Below are 22,369 nucleotides of genomic sequence, written 5' to 3'. Positions count from 1 at the left end.
GGGTTCATCAGCTACTCTGTCCCCAGACCTGGGAGCAGAACCAAATTTTGAAGAATTTTCAGAATACCATCACAATGGGAACCGTGTGGACCTTTGTGGGATACTATTTGAGAGGACAGGTGGCTTAGCAGACAAGGTACACTTCCTAGGTCCTGATAGATGGCATTGTTAAGTTGAAGGACCTGGAGTATGTCCACTCTGTCCATTCTTATTCAGTGGGCAGAAACCTTTAAAGATAACCAGACCATATACCATGAAGAGCTTTACAGGTTAAAATCAGCACTGAGAGTTACACCTATAAGACAACTGACAAGTAGTAGATCTCACATAACACATGGTACTGGAACATGGGCATTTTGTAATATGCCCATCACTGCCCATGCACCATCTAGCAATGGCTTCTCATTTGCAAATATCTCTAGATGACATGAAAAAGTGAGTAACACTAAACTAATCATTCTGTGTCTCTCTTTCTCTACAAACACACACACATACACACACACTAAAACAAACCTTGACTTTGAAGAGTACAGCTCAACAGAAAACAACATAATGGAACTGTTTGTTAAGGTGATAATACAGAACCTAACAAAACAGAAACTTACTTCAAGTTAAGTCTACCTCCAAGTATTAGGGTGCTCTCTGGGTAACACAATGTTACTTCACCACATTCAAAAATCCCGAATACCAGGCATCCCCAAACCCCGGACCTCACAAGCAGTGGATGAGCGCGCAAAGCTGCATTTGCACAAGCAGTGCATATACATGCCAAACCATCACCTCCCCCCCCCAACCTACTGCCACCACCGGTCTGAGGAGCTGGAAAGGTTAGGGACCGCTGCTACATACAACACAAACTTATTTATACTTCAGTTCTCACTTTGCTATAGGTATCAACTTTGGAAGAACAGGACCAGCCCTATTCATAAAATGTGCACTAAAATGCAGGGTCACTTTTTGAGGAGTAAAGAGTATTGGAAAAAAGACAATGCACATTATTTCCAAATATTTTAAAATGTTTAATAAAATATATAATAACTGACCAAATTTCTTCCTCTGAAAGTATGACAAGAAAAATTCAATAACTAACTTCCAGAATATTTGCCCTGTAAAAGAAATGTGCAAAAACATTTTAGATGCGTATTTTTTTTCCTAAAGTTTAGCAACTGTTCTAAATGCTGGGCTTTTTCCAGGCTCCAAATAAAACAGATCCATTTTTAACATTGCTTACTTGCAATGATTCAAGAGTCCAGAGTCCTATAATTAGGTTGGTTTTTAATGTATATTGTCCAGCTTTGCCAGTCAAATAGCAAAGACAGTTCCATCCTCATTGCCACAGAAGAAAGAGGAAAGGCCAGGCAAAAACAACAGTGACTTAATCATCTCCTGAAACACAGACAATGGAAGGTCCTAATCACCAAATACCGTTTCCCCCAAAAAAAGACCTAACTGGAAAATAAGCCCTAGCGTGATTTTTCAGGATGCCTGTAATATAAGCCCTACCCCCAAAATAAGCCCTAGTTAAGATTGTCAGCCAGACGGACACATTTAATACCGTATTTCCCCGAAAATAAGACCTAACCGGAAATTAAGTCCTAATGCGTGCTTTGGAGCAAAAATTAATATAAGACCCGGTCTTATTTTCAGGGAAACACGGATAGCCTTGATCAGATTGTATTGAGAATCTACATTCAGAGGCAATTCCGAATGGCTGATATCAAATCTAAGAACTAGTGAAAATTCTGAAATATCTGCTTGTTTGGTTGATAGAGATAATGTACTGCTTTTTATAAAAACATCATGTGCTGGGGACGCATTAAAATTCATAGTCTGTGCTCTGTGTGTTGTTTGGGGGGGTTCTACTTTATTCTGCGCATCTTTGCTGTTGTTCATAGACTATACTGAAATGAAATCATGCTGCATGTTGGAGGTTTGTTCAGCTTTGCAGCTGCTTGTATAAAAAGCTTTTAAAAAGTGTTGTTTCCATTCTTATCTATGACTATTTTTAAAAAAATATGTGTTTTAGAACATTCACATCTTGGGCATTTTTCTGTAGATTTGGTAACAGGATAACAAGCAGCTCTGTCTATCAACCTAGCTTGGTGGTCTTAAAATCATAATTAAAGGAGTAAGAGGCTTTTTTCAAATTCTTATTGTTCCCTAGAACTAAACACTGGAAATGCTTCAAGCGCCTCAATACATTCCATGTTTTGTTTTGCTGAAACACAGCCAACTTCATTGGAATGTTCTAACTAAGGCTTATTTTTCTCAAATTTGAAACAGAACATTTTTTTGCTTGTTTCATCCTCCCTATATTGTTATCTGACAGCAACCTTTTTTTCCTCTAAGAAAAAAATAATTATGAATATTATACTCTTATTGCAGCTGTAAGGCATATACTTCCAATGAAGATACAGAAGGTACTACATCTTCTGATCTGATAATAATGATTATTAAGTATGTTTATTTAAATGAATTAGATGTATTCATTTAAATAATAAAGTATGTATATTGAAGATGAACACACTGAAATTAAATTAAGATTTGTAATTGTTAGATAATTTTTCTTGAGTAACCCACTAGTTTATTTCCATATAGCTATGTTTCTATTACCTACTGAAAATGGAATAAGTTAACTCAGCGGCTCCCAACATTTTCTATATCCCGTACCCCTAGAACATTTCTGATATATTCTCGCACCCCTTACAAAAGTTTGAAATAACGGCCAAAAATTATGCGTATACACTATAATTTTGAAAACCCAAGTTTTTGCACCCCCTGGAATATCGTCTCGCATCCGCAGGGGGTGCAAGCACCCCCGGTTGGGAACCCCTGGGTTAACTAATGAGATTACGTATTGTGACATCCTCCTCAACATTCTGCATTCCAACATAATGCATACCATACAAATAAAAATCAACTTATACAATATCATGCAGAATTCTTGTCTGATGGAAATGGAATGCAAAAAGAATTAAGACAACTTACCCAGAGCAAAATATTCAAGCCCTAAGGACGGATGAAAGTGAGGGAAAAGAATAAGACATGGAAAACAGATATTACTCTGTGTTATATGAGATATACCCTTGTAGGAAGAAAGGTGGAAAAAAACCCAACAATTGCCCTTTAGATCTTAGCACACTGGCTAAGGAATTCTGGGAGTTGAAGTCCACAAGTCATAAAGGGCCAAGTTTGAAGACCCCTGTCCTAGAGGTTTCATGTAGATGTAAAAAGCTAAGACGGAGCCTTGAAGTACACCCCAAAGCATGGGTCTAGGATTAGACTGCTTACTACCTACCAACGAACATGGAGCTTATCCCAGAGAAGGAGGGGAACTACAATGACATCCCACTCCCAACTCTCTCAGCTTGTCCAGAAAAATACCAAGATTGATGATACTGAAAGCTTGTAAAATATCAAGGAAGGCCAGGATGGATCCACTACTTCCAATATATGTCATCCAATCATCAACAAGTATGACCAATGCTGTCTCAGTATTATGATTTGGCCTGAAGCCAGATTAAAAGAGATCTAGATAATTCACTTCCTCTAAGTCCTCTGAAGTTGCAAGACAATCACTTTCTTGATAACCTTCCTTACAAAGAGAAATTTGTAAACTAGATGACAATCATCCAGTTTTGTTGAATGGAGGGATAGTTTTTTCATGGAAGTGGCTGAAAGAATATTTTTAGTTCATTCTAGTCTGTTCTCTTCATTTTGTTGATTCCTCCCTTCCACCTTTTGCTAACTCAAAAATGTTTTATCAATAAGTTTCTATTTTCAAGAACTACAGAAGACTTATCCATTAAAAAAAACTTGAAGAAATAAGCCAAATATATTAATTATATGATTATATAAAGTTCATTGAAGCATTTATCTGAACATGGGTAGGCTAATGCTGAGTGGTGGAGAAAAGCATGGATTTGATTCCTATCTGTATTCATCTACAAATCTTCATGTATCCTGCATGAAATTCTAAAACACATTCAGCTGTTGGATACAGTACTGTAGATGTAAATTGGCTGCTATTTGTATATTGAAGGGAACATTTCATTTATCTGACAAAGTGAGCACATATCCTAATAGCTTATGCCACAAGAAATTTGCTTTTTTGCACTACAACATTTGCTAATTTTTTTATTCAGGTAACTAACATACATTATTCCATTTATTAATTCAATTTCTCTAATGCCCTCTTACAAGACTCAGAAGAGCATACAAATAATAAAACACAGTATCACTTCATCATCATAAATCACATAAAATCTGTTAATTCTTCTAGGTTTTTTTCCATTTGCCTCAGATGGCTGTACCCAATTACCAACCCTATCTAAAACTTGCATACTCATCTTGCTGGCCTCTGAAATAATATGCCATCCTTCCTTCCCTAAAAATATCTAGGTTATTTTAAATAGGGCTGCCAAGCAAGAATCCCCAGCTAAAATCAGTCTAGAGAACTATGTGTTCTTCACCACTTTTTCTAACACTTGGTAGGGTAGAACCTGTGCTTGCACCAGCACTTAGTCAAATTCAGTTTTGATCTTGGGTCATCACCACTCTATATCTTTTCATACTCTTAATCTTATGAAATGCCTTAAATAAATCAGTAAAATAATTTGGAATCAGTAAAAAAAAAAAGGGACCTCAAAAGAGCAATTATGTTCAATGCCTTGGTCCTTTCTTTTTTCCAACTAGTTGTGTCACAGAATTGCCTACTAAATCACTGGGAAAATCCTAATGCCACTCAGAAAATCTGCAGGATCCCATAAATGCCTGGAATGGACCATCCTACCTGGATCCTCATTTTATTCATTGGAAAGTTAAACATAACATTACTCTGTAGAGTACATTTTCAAATGAATCCATGTTTGTAAAAAAAAAAATCCAGTTCAAAGGAAAAGGAAAGTCATGTGAGAAGTACAACATATGGGTAGTCTGCATTTAGTGACTGTCTCATTTAGTGACCATTTGCAATTAGGACAGTGATCAGAAAGTAATCTTAGGGCCAATCTTATGACCTTTGAAGGGCTATGGAGCAAAGGAAAGCTGAAGTAATATCATTAGCAGTTACAATTTCACTTAGCGATTGCTTCACTTAATGGCCATATTGCCAGTCTCAACTCTGTCTGCTGAACAAGGAGTACCTATTTTCCATGCACGAACAATTCCACTATGGAACAATTGGATTTCAAGTAGTTCATGCCTAAAGTGAAACACATTTGTTTTGGTCCATAGGATGGAGGAAGGGAGTTGTTTATTCCAGGCAACAGTGGGTTTGGTGGTGTGGGGGGGACAAGAATGGGAAAAAACCAACCCCATTGGAACCAGCATCTAATGGGGGGGAGAGAGAAGGGAAGCTGCTGAGAAGACTGAGAGGGTAGATGAGACCAGTGAGATATGCTAACTGGGGCATTAGCTAAACAACAGCAGTGGGAAAAGACAGCTGTTAGTATTAATATGAAAATACATAAATCTCAATTTTTTTAACGTTAAACATCCCAAATTAACAGAGGCAATATGTAGGAAAAGGGATGGCAGAATTTGGGTGCAGAATGAAAAGGGGGATCAGTCTAGAATCCCTACATAGCCATAAGAGAATTAGGTCCAACCTCCCTTGAGTGCAGTTGACCCTTATTTAATTCTAAGCAGGTGCCAATCATTAGTTGAGAAGATTCCTGTGCGCAGGTTTTTAGCAATAAATCATTTTAATTGAACCTTCATGTGTGGACATGGTCTTTCACACCTGACACAACACTTCTTCATCTCTATATGCCTAGCCAAAAGTTAGTAGGACATATTGCATATTTGTGAAACATGCAATAAAATTTCAATTTTTTAAAGTATTCATTCTCAGAAGAACCTATTGATGCTCATATATAGTAGCACTAGAAAAAGCAACGTTTGGGGAAAAACATCTCCTTAGGAGAAACCCCAAGATTACCTATAATAATGTTCCTGACACAGAAAAATTCAGCACTGTAGAATAAAGTAAATATGCAACTTGATAGTTTCATCAACAGACAGACATCTATTACAACAATTTAATGTAGCAGCAGCAATATTAAAAAGTAGTTTTATTATTACAAGACACTGAAATGCTATAGAGCCTGTGGAACCATGTGAATATAGAAGAACAAGACAGAAAAATGCAGTACACTCTGCCTACCATAACTGTGCTATTTGGAACATATTATTATTAACATTATTAAAAAACCAAACCTCAGGCCTTTTGTATGCCTATCCTCCATGGCGGAAAAAAGGAATTCTGAACTGTAGGCTGTCACTATAACATGCGGTAGTTAGTGATATCACAATTACGTTTTTACACAGCCATAATCATAACTTAAACTGGTTTATTTTATCTTGTCCAAAGCTCTGCAATACATTTAAGAGGAGGGGCTGGTACTGAACTTCTTCTGGTCTCCAAACTTAGAATATTTGGCAGGAGCTTTCAAACAACTGTATCTGAACTGCCGCAGCTTCTTTTTATATTTAAAAAGGGCATACTTTTTATGGGGGATGGATACTTGGGATGGAGAAAAAGCTGGTGAAGAGTTTCCTCTCCCTAACACAGGGGTGTCAAACTGCTGGCCCGCAGGCCGGATGCGGTCATGGTGAAACTGCGCCCACCCATTGCTGGCAATGGAAAAAAAAGTCGCGTGATGTTGCTAGTTTGACGCCCCTGCCCTAACATATATTGGCCTTGTTTCTGACCAGCCTATTTTCTGACAACCAGTCAGACACTCAAGAAATCTTGGGTTCCTAGGAGTCAAAACATCTCATCAGCAATTCTATACAACATTTGGGACAAACCAAGCAAATCTCTTAATCACTAATCAACTTGATGATACCTAACCCTTTGCTTAGCATTATGTGTGAATACAGTTTGTGGAAATGAAGTTATTTTGCTTCCAATATTCATAATTAAATAAAAGTTTGATCAAGTTGAGATAACTTAGCAAGCTGCAGCTAATGTTAACTGGAATTAAAACTTTCTGTCTCCTCTTTCTAGCTGCACTAGCGGGATACAATGGCCCAAAAATAGCCCCAAAATCATTGAAGCTCATTCTCATAGTATGACATTCAGTTTAGAATTATATCAAAACTAAAGTAATAGTATATAAATATTATGTTGGTCTCATTGAAGCTTTGTAGACCACTTGAACAACAAATATGCTTATTACCATCAAATTGTTTCCTCATTCAATATTTCAGTTACTTCGAGAGAACACAACTTCTCCCATCCTCTCTTTATATTTAAATTTTTTCATAAAATTGGTTTTTTTAAAAAAGTATGCATTAAAAATGGAAAATGTATCATACCTGTAATAGGTACATATCCAACTCCTTGCTGATATACCGTTGGCATCAGGACCACTGGCTGGGGCTGCATCATCATAGCAGCTGGTAAAGACTGGATTTCAAACAAGAATAAAAAAAAAGGGTATTTTAAAACATATGCTACAAAAAAGGCAGGCGGCAAGAAAAGTTGTTGCATAAACTCTTCAACTGAATCAGTTATTTACATTACAATTAGTAACAATTTGAATCAATAAATTCTGTAACAAGAACTTAGTGGCACAAGAAAATTCAGGGAAATGCTCCTGAGCCTATATTTTAAAGGAAAGTATTATAATTTTTACGCAGAGTTCCAATTAATTTAATCAGTTTTGGCAAACTTAAAACAGCTTGAAGTATTATTTTAGGTATTGTTTTAGTTCAGAAAATAAAAGAAACATTACTAAATTTCTAAAATGATTTCTGAAGAGCTGCTTGATTGGCTGAAATTCTGGTAGTCCTACTATTTTGTGAACCGTTATGTAAGAGTTCACAGAAAACAATAAGCAATATCTGAAAGGTAAAATTTCTTTGCATCTGGTCTTTATAATTCTTATAAAAAAACCAAACGTACCCTACACACCTTTCTCCTCTTATTTTTCACAACAGTTCTGTGAGGTGAGTTGGGCTGAGTGTGTGTGGCTGGCCCAAGGTCAATCAGTTGGCTTTCATGCCTAAAGCGAGACTAGAACTCGTGGTCTCCTGCTTTCTAGCCTGGTGCCTTAACCACTAGACCCAATTGGCTCTAATAACAGCTTCCACAATAAAAGGTAAGAAATTACATCAATTTATAGGGGGAAATATTATTATATACACTAGCAGATAAATACATATTTTTATTTAGTTAGCAATTTTATAAATTTGATGATATTTTAAACAAGGTGCTATAGGCAAAGAAAGCTTCTATGTTCAAGAATACAAACAATACAGAAAACTACATAACTTTACTATCCCCTATCAACATCCACCCCGTATTATTCATGAAGGCTTTTCAGTTAATTCGAATTTTAGAAATTATTCTAAGAGTACAATAACATAACTTAAAAACTACTTAAGTGATGTGAATGAAATAATGTGCAACATTTGTGCATATGCAATTGAGAGCCGTCTTTATTAAAAATTCTAAAATTTTACTCATTTCCTAAGTTTTCCATGATTTGCTTTGAAGAAAAACTGCCACCATTCCATTGGTATTTCTTAATATATGAATACTCTATAAATTTAAGAAAATAAGTTTGGTGATTCAGTGAAAATTTGGAATGGAAACCTTATCACAATCACATCTGAATAAGTCATTACTAGCTAGTAACAGTTTCTTCCTCCCTTGTTTTCAATTTAACATTATTTTATGATCCATTTATTCAACTGCTAACTAAAACAGCTAGCTTAAGTTGCCTAGCTTACCGTGTAGGACATGACCAGGTTAATCATTCCTTCTTTGTCATCTCCCTGCCTTCCGCTCAGGCTATACCATTCATCTTCTACTTTTCCTTGTTTCAGTGACTCAGGAATAGTAATATGGGTCCAAGCAATGCGATCATCTATTGAAAAAGCTCTCTGAAAAATAGGAGAAAACTAAATAGATGAAGAAGTATATTCCAAAAGATGATTTTCCTAAATGCTAGATCAGATGAGGTTACATAAAATTGAAATCCATTTTTTTTCAAAAGCAGATAAATTTCTTCCCAGGTAAGAAATTACATCAATTTATAGGGGGAAATATTATTATATACACTAGCAGATAAGCCCATAATTTTAGGTGACAAAATACACCCCAAAAATTGAGTTCAGCTTACCTGCTGATGGACTTATCCATATGCTAATACTTTTAAAGCAGTCATATATCTCGTATGTACCTGCATATAAGTCTACCTGCTGCTAAGAAGAGCCTTGAATTTTTAATCAAAATGCCATGAAATTATATGTAGGTGGCTCATCTTCTTGTGATATTTTTTGTGGCATTTTGGTTACAAATTTGAGGGTAAGCTTACTTGCAGACAAAGAATTAAACCCAGACCACATGAATCACATTGGTTGAATTCCTGCTTTAATATGCCCAGCTATATGTACTTTCCAGACAACGTCAAGCAATAGCATGATTATATGAAAAATATTCCATTGCTCAACACATGGGAAAGGTTAGATGTATTTGAGAAGCAAGCTTCAAAACAGATAAAAAAAAACTCTACTTTTGCTCATATATGTGCAGCTAAACATACAAATAAGGCTTTTGTTATTTATTTTTAATCTCTATGGAAGACAAGCATATTTTAAATGAAGTTGCTGAGAATTTTAGTCTCTATGGATAAGATCGGTAGCAATCTTCACTTAATCCTTCAGGAGAAGTAAGAGAAAATTTGAGACACTTCCAATCTCTAAATTGCCATTTAGTTTTCTATAGCCAGATAAATATACATTATTCTTCATGGTATTAATGTTGATTTTTCAAAGGGGACTGACATAGAAGACAATGACTGACAGAGGAAAAATAGTCAATCTTAAAAAGAGAATATTTTTTTTACTATAATAAGTCACCTAGTTTCATAAGTCGTCCTACTATTGCACATTTTTTTTCTTCCCTTCAATTGTGTCCAATTCTTGGAGACTCCCTGGAAAAGTCCCTGCCATTTTCTTGGCAAAGTTTTTCAGAAATGATTTGTTTATACTTCTGTGGAGTGACTGGCCCAAGGTCACCCAGCTTGCTTTGTGCCTAAGGTAGAAATATGGTCTCTCGGTTTCTAGCTTGATGTCTTAACTACCACACAAAACTGATTCTCTAGGACGGGGTGTCAAACTGCCGGCCCATGGGCCAGACGCATCACGAGGAAACCGCGCCCACCTGGCAAATGGGGGGAAAGTTCTGATATGTCGCGTGACGTCATGTGACGTTGCAAGTTTGACATGTCTGCTCTAGGACATGTTTGGCATCGTATTTTCCTTCAGATAAAGCAAAGCAGAGTGATGTATATTTTTTACAGTACAGATTTGAGTGAAGAAAAAGTAAAATGGAAGTTATCACAAACCACACAGAATAGGGTTTCTTTATTTGTGTAGTAATATTAGATATATCTGCAGAAAATTGTTTTTGTAAGTCAGTTACTCAAATAAAATACAATTATCATTGCTCATATTTTAATTCCTGTTGATTTGGAATTACAGGCTTTGGAAATCCAACTGTATGCAATTACATAACACTATCATTTTATACCTTCACAAGAATTCAACAATATGGTTGGCTTTATAGAAGCTTCCTTCTGAATTGAGGAGCATATGAAATAATTACAAACTCAGAAATGTAAATGAGAAAAACTGGAATATAGTTGTAAAGATAATAGGAAGCTGCATTTACTATAGCTACTCTCTGCTTGGCAAAGATACAAGACCAAAATTCTTGGAAAGGAAAAAAGATAAAAAGAATAAGTTTTATAGTAAGTTGTACCATAACAATATCTACTTCAGTTATCATGACAGGATAATAGAAAGAATTTATTTATCAGACTTGGACTAATCCTATACCAAACAGTAGGACTTGAACACACAGTGAGAGAAATATATTAAAACATTTGTAGGGTAAGATCCCAAGAAAATTATAATAGTAATTTCTCTAAGTTTTCCCCAAATCATCAATTACATTCTGCTTTGTGGTTTCCTGCTGATACACCTACAGTGTATGTACGTGGGAGATTCTATTAACTGTCGTCCAATTATGGAAGCAACACAAGTGGGAGGGCTGCATGTATGGATATGAAAAGCAGCATACAGTAGTTGAGAGAAACTGGTAGTAGAGAGGCTAGAGAACTTATCTGTCCAGGCCATGTTAAAAACAATACAAATTCATTCATTCATTCATTCATTAATCAACCGTAAGCTTTTATCCTTCTTGAACAAATAGATTGTAATTCTTGAAACCTGCTGATCAAAATCCTGCATTTCAAATCAGCTGAACCAACACCGATTTACTTCAAAAAATATGACTATTTCACAAATGACTTGAAAAATATCAGAAATTAGTTTGATAAAAGTATGTACATATGTACTCTGATCCAATCTGGAATGATAAGGCATTGTGAAAGTAGTTAAAATACCACCACCACCCTTTTCAATCTTACCTCATCAAATATCTCAAGGTAGAAAGAATCTACCCCAGGAGGGACAGTGCACTGAATAACTTTGTTCCATCGAGGATTTTTGGCTCCATTATGAGCAGTGGGAGTTTCATAGACAGCATAACCAAGTCGTATTCTGCAGTATGGGTCCATGCGCGTCATGCCATAGTTTTTTGCCAATTTTGCCTACAAGAAAAACAAAAACCCAAACCCATAAGAGAAATGAATTTTTAAAGTATTCTATTATACAAATTCCCAGGCTGAAACATCTACATAAGTCACAGTCAACGTATAATGTTTCTCTCAACCATGTAAAAGCTCAATTACATAAATACTGCAATATTGATCAGAACAATAAAAGAAAGTTGTTTTCTACAAAGCTTAAATAAAATCAAGGCCATCCTTCCATAGTGCTCTGGATTGCATACAATGTCGTCAAAGGGGAATATGTTTACGTATGGTATATGGGAATTGCCAATGACAAAATTCAGAGCAATATAAACAAACATTACAGAGAAATTACCTGGCTGAACAAAATGGCCAGCAGAAAATTATACCCCAAATGATTCCAAAAGACTTGTCTTGTCAGAAAAGTTCAACACCAAATGATAAAACTACTTTCTCCTAGAAAATATTCACTATTTTTTCTTAAAATTAGGTTGAACTATCATAACATTTTCATAAAATTAGGTTGAACTATCATAAGTCACAAGCAGAGCTCATTTACTATTCATCCTTTAAAAAAACCTGAATTTAAAATAATCCTTCCAAAAACATAGAAAAGAGGCATTTGGTTAATGTAGAACCAAGCCCTATAAAGTAAAAATCAGAAACTTGAATTGGAATTAGAAATGAAATGGGAGAGCTAGTAAAGAAAGCTGCGGCATGTTTGTATCACTCAGTTCCAGTTTTGCCATCGTAGTATTTTGTATTAACTGAATTTTGCAAACCTTCACGGAAAACTTCATGTATAATATACTGCTGTAATCTAAACAAAATGTATCAGACTATTGAACAAGGCTACCTCCATCCAAGCAGAGGTACAACTATGCTGGAGAACGATGGTTTATGTCACAAAGACCTTGTGTCTCTACTATCAAACATGGATTTAGGAACTCTACCCCCCCATCTCAAGTTACAGCCTTGATCTTTTAAGAGGTAAACTTAAAGCTGTTTGCTATTTTCATTTTCTTGTCTAGATTGAAATTCAGTTTTTTGGCCTTGATTACTGCAGCCAGGCATTTAGTCAGCACTTTTACTGCTTCTCCTCAATCTGATATAAAGTACAAATGGAGCTGACTGCCATTAGCCTAGAGATGGCATTTATTCTTAATCTCTCAATATTCTTATCCAGCTGTTCATGTAGGTTACGGATGTCAAACTCGCCGCGTCACGTGACGTGCTGTATCGCGACTTTTTTTGCATTGCCAGAGCTGGGGTGGGCGCGGCCTCCGTATGATGCAACCGGCCCACGGGCCAGCAGTTTGACACCTCTGATGTAGGCAGTCAACATGAGGGACAAAATGGGACCTTCCAAAACCCCATGGAATAAATATGATGGGGTCAAACAGAAATCTCTCCTCACCATCTTTTGGAGAAACCTATCTAAGTATGGGCAGAACCACTTCAAGTCTGGTCTATCAACACTTTAACTTGGACAACTCCTGTAGAAGGATGTCACAGCTGACAATATCAAAAGCTACTAAAAGATCAAAAGAATCAATAGGGTTATACCCCATAGGTTGCAGTAAAGATCATCCAAGAGCAAGTAAGGGACTTTAGCGTTTAAATACAAATTGAAAGAGCCCTGCAAAAATCTTCATCCAAGAATGTCTGAATCTAAGCAGCTACCAAGTGTTTAGGTACTTTGCCGAGGAAACTGATGTTGACAACTGGACTGTATTTAGATCTTCTGGGTCCAATTTTTTTTTCCCCAGAAGTAGTCTCTGTTAATGAAACTGAGACCAGTCCTTTGTATAGGAAGGAATCCGTAACCTCCTGGACCACGTTTAGATATTTTATGTACCTGATGTTAGATGATTAAAAACCTAATAAAAACCACACATTAGCTAAATGCATATGTTCATAACAGAGACTGATTAATGATTTTAGAGATAGTTTGCACTACTGCAACATTATACAATTCTAAAAATAATTTATGCTTACTACTGCCTATAATTTGTTTTCCCTGTAAGAGCACTACATAATGATTATTAGTCAGGAGCCAGTGATGCTCTTTTAATTTTATCAGTTGGCATAGAAACGTATATTTTAAAGTATACTTTTTAAAATACCTGCACTACGGTGATACTCAGTCTCCCAACAGTACCCATTGCTCCTCCATATTGTAATTGTTGAGCTGCTTGAGCATCTAATTGGATTTGCTGTTGCTGCTGTGTTGGGGTAATACGAAGGAAATCTTGAGGAAGTTCACCAATATATACCTATAGAGGAAAACACATATACTAATTAGATAATACTCTCTGCACTCTCACCCATTCAACTGCCTTTTTAAAATGTACCTATTTCCAATATTCCATTCTTTTCTGATTCTAACCATTCTTTGTATTTCACATATACTATATGGGTCAGATCCTTAACATGATTCCTACAAGGCTGTATGATTCCACTTCATTTTATTTTAGAATAATTTAACAAAAAAGTAAACATACTGCACAACCCAGAACGCTAACTGCCATCTTAATCAATACATGTAGTCTTTGTTTAGCAATTGCTTCAATAGAGGCCGGCTCACAATTATGACTGCGAGGAAAAAGTAACTTGCAATGAATGCATACATTTACAACATTTGCATTGTCTCTCTTAACACGTGTTTGCCATCACAGTATTGCACTGCCCTGTTGCTGACCTGCTTTCTTCTCCTCATCTCAGAGTGGAAAGGTTGCTTAAACAAGCCATCTCTTCCTGAGCTGCTTTTCTCTGCAGCACAGCTCATCCCTAAAAAGTACTAACTGCAAGTTAACAAGCTCAGCTCTATGATCTTAATTACTTGATTAGAGTCCTCTGACTGGCAGCTCAAAAGTGCTAGGCAGACAGCCTGTGTTCATGAATTTCTTTTTGCATATTTCCAACCATGTACCTGCTCATCCTCTTGTAATCCCTTCCTCTCCAATGAATGCAAATACAAACATTAATTTCCTTCTTGCTACTTATCCCAGCCCCAGGGTGAGCATTTCAAATAGTGGAAGAGAGCAGGCAAAAAGGGCTATAAGATTTGCCCTTCTACCCGACTTCCTCACGAGTCAAGTTCTGAAAACCTTCTGTACCACTTGGGCTCATCCAGCTGTTTTACATTGGTTCCTTCTGATACTATATATATATTCAGGGACAATTTTTTAATAAATCCTTTTCAAGATTTAGTATCATCCTGGTTTCTCTCTCTCTGTTCTTGTTCTTTGGTATCCATCCTGCAAATTCTAAACTAAGCATTGACACACAGGTTAATGGCAAAACAAATATAACCTGCTCTTATTTTCATTTGCTTACCCCATACCAAAATGTCCCCATACCAAAGACAAAGGAGAAAGAACTTCAGTTCAGGTGAAATAAGTAGCAAGAAGCAAAGGAAAGATGAAGTAAAGTAATTTATTTTATTTTTTAAATAACAGAAAAAGAAGACAAGAACAAAACACAGAATACATACATTGCCAAAACAATATATTAATGGGTGGTTTTAAAAAGTGAAAAATACAACAGAAAAATACAAAGTATAAAATATAAAATATATGTTGTGTCAACAGTAAGCAGTTAGAATGTAAATATCCAAGTGTATGTATGTGTGCGTGTGTATTTTTCTAATATATGCATATATAGCTATTATGCTTTTTTTAACATACTGTATTTTGTATAAATGAGTTCATTATACTTGTTCATACAAAGTTTACATCTGTAGGCAATCTGCTCATAGTGGCAAGTAATGTAATCAGTTCAGGACTGAATGAGGCCATATATTTATCTTCCCAATGCTTTAATATTAGCCTTTTAGCCATAGTAATGGCATAAAGAATCCATTTACATCCTCTAATTGTCAAATTCCATGTTAACACGTATGTCATTCAAAAGAATATTATCCTTTGAAAATGTGAGCTTAGCTACCCTTCCTGGCACTATATTAACTGTCACTACAAAATTTGGAGCTAAGTCTCAGAATACTCCATAGGCTACAAGCTGCATACATATTGCTAAAATATTTTTTTGGGGGGAAACTATTGTATCCATTTCTATATTCAATTTATTAGTTCTTTATGATTCTTACTATACCCATCATTTTCATGTGCTAATACTCATTCCCAGCACAGCCCTTATTATCATTACCCACATTCCTCATACTCTTTCATGAAGCCTCAATGAAGAAGAGGATAATTGGAACAAGTAAAATATTCTAATACTCTCTTAGATTATAGTATGCATTTATCTATGATTACTAAAAGAAAAACATCTATTGTCATCTAAAGTTAATATCTAGTCTTTAGAGGTATTATATCTGAGAGTATAAATACTGAAATTATTTTCACAGCTGCTACTATAAAGTAAAAATAGTTTAGGTCTTTCTTCCATGACAGATCTTTCCTTTTCTTTTGAATTAGAATTGGGCAACTACATTGCATTATCTGTAATGAATATGTTATAATATATATGTCGTCTTTGATTATCAATGAAGCCACAAACCTCAACAGATGTTCATTTAAAAAAACAGATAAAATACATCTTTAAATTATCTTCAAGTCAGATTAGTATGTTATTTAGAGTGATTATATGGAGTTGCAACATTTGATTATTTATTCGCTTGCCAAAACAATGTTCTAAATGCTAATGGTGAAGAAAAACATGAAAAGGAAGTTATGAATACTATTGAAAATAGTCAATTGTAGGTATGGGTGTTTTAACTGAGAAAATGTTAAAATATGGATGTGGTGATTATGGAACGACTGGGCAAGTAATATTCCTCTAGAAAAAAAATGCACCTTTGACTGACAAGTGGAAGAATGCAATTATTTTCTTGTTCCTCCATATAGGTAGTCCTTGACTTGTGTCTGGCCCCTTAGACCAGGGGTCCCCAATCCCTGGGCTGTGGCCCACTATTGGGCCCTGAGCTATTCGGAACTGGGCTGGGGAAACAGTGAGCAAGCATGTTCCCACTTGTGCAAGCAGCAGGCAAGCACGAGTGCACGCGCTCCATTTACATGAGCGCCGGGCACGCATGCCCACCGCTCATGCAAATGAAGCTGTGCGTGCTTGCCAGCCATTCATGTGAAACCATCCCCCCCCCCCGCTGTTTCACAAAGCCAGAAAGGTTGGGGAACTTTGGCTTTGACAATGACAATAACCAAAAATGGGGGGGGGGGAACAGTGAGGGCTATACCAAGCAAGGGGCTGTAGTTATAGATTTTTGTTATTCAATAATCAGTAAGAAAAGTATGAATATAAGGAAGAAAATGTATATTTCTTTTTTTGATTTAGCAAAAACAACTAATTAAGTAAATACTGAATTACAGAATGACTTCTTCAAAGGTAGGATTGAAGGTTATTGTGGGAAGTGATAAGAGCATTCTACTATAGAAGTAACATCTATGTGAGAATGGAATCCTTAACAAGTGGTTCAATATTAAGCCTGGAGTAAGACAAGGTTAAGTGATGCCCCTCAGCTGATTAACACATTCATGGATAAATATTCATGTAAGGAATGCTCCTGGTAGCATTAGAACTGTGGTGGTTAAGGATGTAGATGTATGTGTCCTATTGCATGACAATTATGTCATGTTGTTAGCTAAATGTCATGTTCTTTAACAGCTGCAAAAATAGAAAGCAGTTCTTTTCCAAGCACAATTCTTAGAGTTCCCTTTACAAAATACATCAAGATGAAAAGAGTATGGGCATTAAGAATTTTAGCAACTGTACTATTTTCAGTTTAGGCCCAACATATCCCCATCTAAATTAGGGAAATACTTCCCTATTATCTTTTCCAGTTTTTTCTATAAACCAATGAGGAGGCCAGTGTCTTTATCAATAACAGACAAGTTTGTAGTTGGTTGTTCACATAGGTCTGTTTGAATCTTCTGAGAACCAACTCAGATATTGAGAATGATGATTGTTGGGTAGATTTTATTGCACAAGAAGAGTAGCTGCAGAAAAGTATAAAAACCAAAAGTAGTTGTTTTATAAATAAAATGGAACAAGCGTCTACAAGTTAAATACAGTACTGGCAAAAAAGTGCAAAAGACATTTATGTGCCTCAGCAGAACATTCAAATGGGGAAAATAGGAAAATGGATTGGAAAAAAAAATTAAGCTGCACAAAAGATAATGAACAGTATATAGACCGTGTTGAAGAATAAATGTCAAACTGAGAAAAAAATTGTGTATATCAGCATGCTTAGTTCTATTGAAGTAAGAGCTGGATGTGTCACGCAAAATGTAAAAGCTGTATGTAGAAATCTATGTGGTAAAATAAGAAGAGAGGGGAGTCAATGGATGGTCAATTGCGGCCCAGAGTTTCTTGGGTAGAGGGGCAGTCATATATGCTAGATTAATTTAAAATATATAAAGAAAAAGTGAATAGGTTAAAAAAATGGGATGGATCGCACTGATGAGGCCAATGCATACAACAGGTGGATGTGTAGAAGCCAGAAGAGAACGATATGGAGAAGTGTAATGAATTGTTTATATATAAACTAGATTTAAATAGATATTTCTTATCTCATGCCTTTAATTTATTTGGTCCACTATTTCTTAGAAAATGTAAATCACAAGCTGATAAATGAACCATACAGATACAAAAGTTTTCTATCTGCACTGTTGGGACTCTTATATATCTTCAAACAAAGAAACAAAAGCATTAACTTTTATATATTTTAAATATTCATATATGTTTTCCCAATCAAATGAAGATGTTTATATTTGCCTAAATACTATTAGTGTGTGTGTGTGTGTGTGTGTGTGCGCGCGCGCGCACGCAGACACACACACACGTGCACACATGCGCCTTCGAGTCACTGTTGACTCCTGGCAATTGTCTGGACTTGCTCTTATAATTTTCTTGGCAAGAATTCCAGAAATGGTTCATCACTGTCTTCTTCCTAGGCGTAAGAGAGAGTGACTAGCCGAATTGCAAAACCAAAAACCCAGAAGCAGAAGTATAGATACAGGAAATAAAAATGTGAGTTAATATGCTATTCTGCACTACTCATTTATTACATACCTCTACATCTAATTATTTGAGAAGCCTAAGATAGTACCAAAAGGCAGAGTTCCCCAACCTTTCCAGCTTTGCGAACGGGGGGGGGGGGGTTTCCCTGCAAATGGCTGGCAAGTGCTCACGCAAGGGGGGATGGGAGTGTGGACGCACATACTCGCCTGCTGTTCCGTGGCCCAACTGCAAACAGCTCACAGCTCACTAGTGAGCCGAGGCCCAGAGGTTGGGGACCTCTGCCATAAGAAATGCAGGATAACACATAAATTTTCTTTTTGAATATATTAAATAGAAATAAAAATGCAGTCAGATATGAGCATCCATCAAGGACCAGAAGGCATAAAGGTGGAATGAAGGTCAATTTTGTATCAACATTGTATTAAAATACAGAAGACCAAATTCATTTATCCTACTTTCTCCCAAATAAGAAACATATTTTATTTGTTTACAGTACTGATATCTGGAATCCTGATATCTGATACAGGGCTAGGCTATTTGGTGTTTGTGAGTTTACCTGTCGACTATGATTTGCTAAATTTAATCCATTTTGGTTCTCTTGAAACGAAACTGAAATCAAAGGTTGAAATAACTACCAGCAAATTGGCTTTCATTATTAGTTTAAATGGGGACAGGGCAGAAGATTAAAAAATCCTAACTTTTCAAAGTTTAAAATACTTCAAACCATTTTTTTTAAAAAAATAATAATCAAGGAATGTGAATGTTCTGAGATCCTAACCTCTATTTTTATGAAATAAACTTTATATATTAATTTATGATTAGAAAGATGTCAGTTCAGTTTCTGCTTAAGGCACATTCAATGAAGAGGAAGCCACCATGGTTCTGGTTAATTGGTGCCATTGTCAGACTGCTCTTACTATTTGATTTTTTTAAAAACATTTAACTGAAATATACCTTCCTGTAATTTACAATCATTATTTTGTCTCCAGCTGTGTAAGGGAATAAGGTTTTGATCTTTTTCAAAGTGACACATCTCTTCGAGATGGGTGGAATACTATAATATGCTCCTTCAGTTATCTTTTTTCAAGGCTAAACATGCTGAGTTTGCTCTCTCTCTCTCTTCTCATAAGACTTAGTTTCCGGTCCTCTGATTATCATTCTGGTTGTTCTTTAAATTGTGCCAGTTTGTGTGAATCCTTTCTAAAACGTAATAGATAAAACTGGACCCAAGACCTAAGGAAGGGTCTGGACAATACTTCTTGTGATTGTAATATTCCTTGAGATTTGGAAATTGTACATTTGTTGATGCAGCCAAAATTTGCATTTGTTTTTTCCATTACACTATTGCCAAGCAGATATCCCCCTTTAGCTTGGTGAGAGCACATTGAAAAAAAAGCAAATACAAGCAGAAGAAATATTACGCTATTTACATTTGTCTCTATTAAAATTAATTCTGCCATTAACTCATTCTCCACCAGCAATATCATCTTCACTTTTATAAATTAATAAATAAATCTTAATAAATTTAAGACATGTAGACTTCAACTCCCAACATATTGGCTGAGGAATCCTAGGAGTCAAGTCCACACATCCTAGTTATCAAGGATGAGAAATATTGCTCTAGAGCAGTGGTTCCCAACCTTTTCTATACCCTGCACTCCTAGAACGTTTCTGATATATTCTCGCACCCCTTACAAAAATTAGAAATAATGGCAATGAATTATGCATATACACTATAATTTTGAAAACCCAAGTTTTCACACCCCCTGGAATGCAAGCACCCCTGGTTGGGAACTCCAGCTCTAGAGTATTAGCTAACTTACCGGTACTTATGTATGGATCATTTACAAACCTATTAAGTATTGTCACCATTTTTTCAACCCAAGTAAAATCCTAAAACTTGAGTTCATACTTCATTGAAGTCTGATGAAAACATGTTTGAATATCATTTATGATATTCAATGGATGCACCTACATACTATGGATGCACCTACTGTACATATCACTACAAAGTCATATCGCTAAACGTCTAATGGGCAATTTTATCGAGCATTTTGTTCCAAACAAATAACATTCCCACAATCTAAAGTTATTTTTTTTAAAAAATTATAATTTCCCATTTGTTAACAAATCCATGCTGACTTCTAATAATCACTGCCATTTCAGTTAAATGGGTTGCTTTATCTATTCTACAATCTTCCAGTACATCCTTTTAAAGAAACATTCAGTAGGTAGAGCAATTCAGTCTCAGAATAAAGGCTACACATAAATTAATCATTAGTGAAGAGCGAAGATATAAAATTATATGTCCAACTCTTGGACAAAAAAAATAAATCCCTTCCCACCCCAAATGTTTGAAAAGGTAAACTGTCCCGGAGATCTGACTATTGTCTTAGATGAAAACAGACATGCTTCTGACTAAGCAGAAATAACTGAAACGAGGTACTTTATTAGCAAAGTCAAAAAATAAGATAGCCATTATCTTGTAATAATCAAAAAAAAATGTCATTATAGCTAAACTCTATAAAGCTGCTTAGCAAGTGAGGGAAATAGAAACGCAACAATATTATCCTTCTTTAAGTCAAGGATTTTTTCTCTCTCTTTTAGAATATTTTCTCTTTTAGAAAATTCTAGGTTCATGATGGCACGATGGTTTACTGCTGAGAAAAAAATAATAATCTAAACCTGAAAACCCCGAAAGTTAGACCGACCATCAGGCTGGTCTAACCTGAGGAGCTTTTAATGTTAGGAAGGCCCCACTCAAGCTCTTTGGGTTTTTCCTCGCCCTCCGGGCCAGATGAGTTTGCCTCTGGAAGTGACTCTAGCCCAGTGTTTCTCAACCTTGACAATTTTAAGGCATGTGGACTTCAACTCCCAGAATTCCACAGCCAGCAATGCTGGCTGTGGAATTCTGGGAGTTGAAGTCCACATGCCTTAAAATTGTCAAGGTTGAGAAACACTGCGGGTTAGCCTGTGTGACCTTTGACTCCACCTACAGTTCACAAGACCATCGTGGCCCTGAAGCTGCCGGTCCCCACCCGACCCCACCCGCCCTTTATGGACACCAGGCTGTCAGCCCGCGCCATGAGCTACGCCAATGTGCCAGGAAAGAAGAGAGGACGGAAGAGGCCACTGCGCAACCCCCCGAGGCATCCCCTAGAACCCTCCGTCTCCTCCCCGTCCCCTTGTGAGGCTTAAAAATGGGCGAGGAAATGGGAAAGTCCCCGGCTCTCCAAACAAACACGACTCACCGGGCCCCGCTGTGTACTAACGGTGGTCGCCATGGCGCCACCCGCAGACTCCCTTCTGCTCTCGCTGATCGGCCGAGGCTCCGACAGGAAAGCTCGGCTGATTTCTCCTCCGTTTCTCTCTCGCCACGCCCCCAAAGCTACCGCTATTTAGCACTGCGCTTGCGCCCGAGGCTCCCTTGGCAGCCGGCGCCGCCGGGCGAACCGCTATGTGGCCAGGCGCATGCGTCAAAAAAAGAGGAAATTCCGGTCTTAGAACGTCGTTTTGCCTCGGTCATTTTCCACCGGCCTTTTGTGGCCGGTGACGTCGAGATCCCCTGATGGGTTTTTCGGAGGGAGCGCGGTACTAGGCGAGGATTCCCACGGAGGGCGGGAGGTACGGAGGGCCTTACTCAGGCTCGGCCGAATGTTATGTACGCAACGCCGCCGTAGAGATAACGGAAATGATTTGAACGTTTCAGCTACTCGGCTTTCTTCTTCGCCGTTATGACGTCACTAGCGCCAGGCACT

The 22,369-nt window shown here is 36.8% G+C and overlaps 1 protein-coding gene across 1 annotated transcript in view; it reads right to left on the bottom strand.

Annotated features, from left to right (window-relative positions):
* TOLLIP (toll interacting protein) overlaps nt 1-22,005 on the bottom strand; it is a 25,458-nt gene extending 3,453 nt beyond the window's left edge. Inside the window, exons 1-5 of the mRNA XM_015814354.1 lie at nt 21,863-22,005; nt 13,739-13,888; nt 11,448-11,630; nt 8,743-8,895; nt 7,324-7,414 (exon numbers count right to left, since the gene is read on the bottom strand). Of these exons, the coding sequence (XP_015669840.1) occupies nt 7,324-7,414; nt 8,743-8,895; nt 11,448-11,630; nt 13,739-13,888; nt 21,863-21,895 (610 nt within the window). The 5' untranslated portion in view covers nt 21,896-22,005. The remainder of the gene's footprint in view (nt 1-7,323; nt 7,415-8,742; nt 8,896-11,447; nt 11,631-13,738; nt 13,889-21,862) is intronic.
* Nucleotides 22,006-22,369: the final 364 nt, after the last annotated feature.

Source organism: Protobothrops mucrosquamatus, unplaced genomic scaffold, assembly GCF_001527695.2.
Source record: "Protobothrops mucrosquamatus isolate PMUCROS unplaced genomic scaffold, P.Mucros_1.0 scaffold242, whole genome shotgun sequence".
NCBI lineage: Eukaryota > Metazoa > Chordata > Lepidosauria > Squamata > Viperidae > Protobothrops > Protobothrops mucrosquamatus.
The sequence above is the reverse complement of the archived record's forward strand: the minus strand, read 5'-3'. Positions and strand labels throughout refer to the sequence as shown.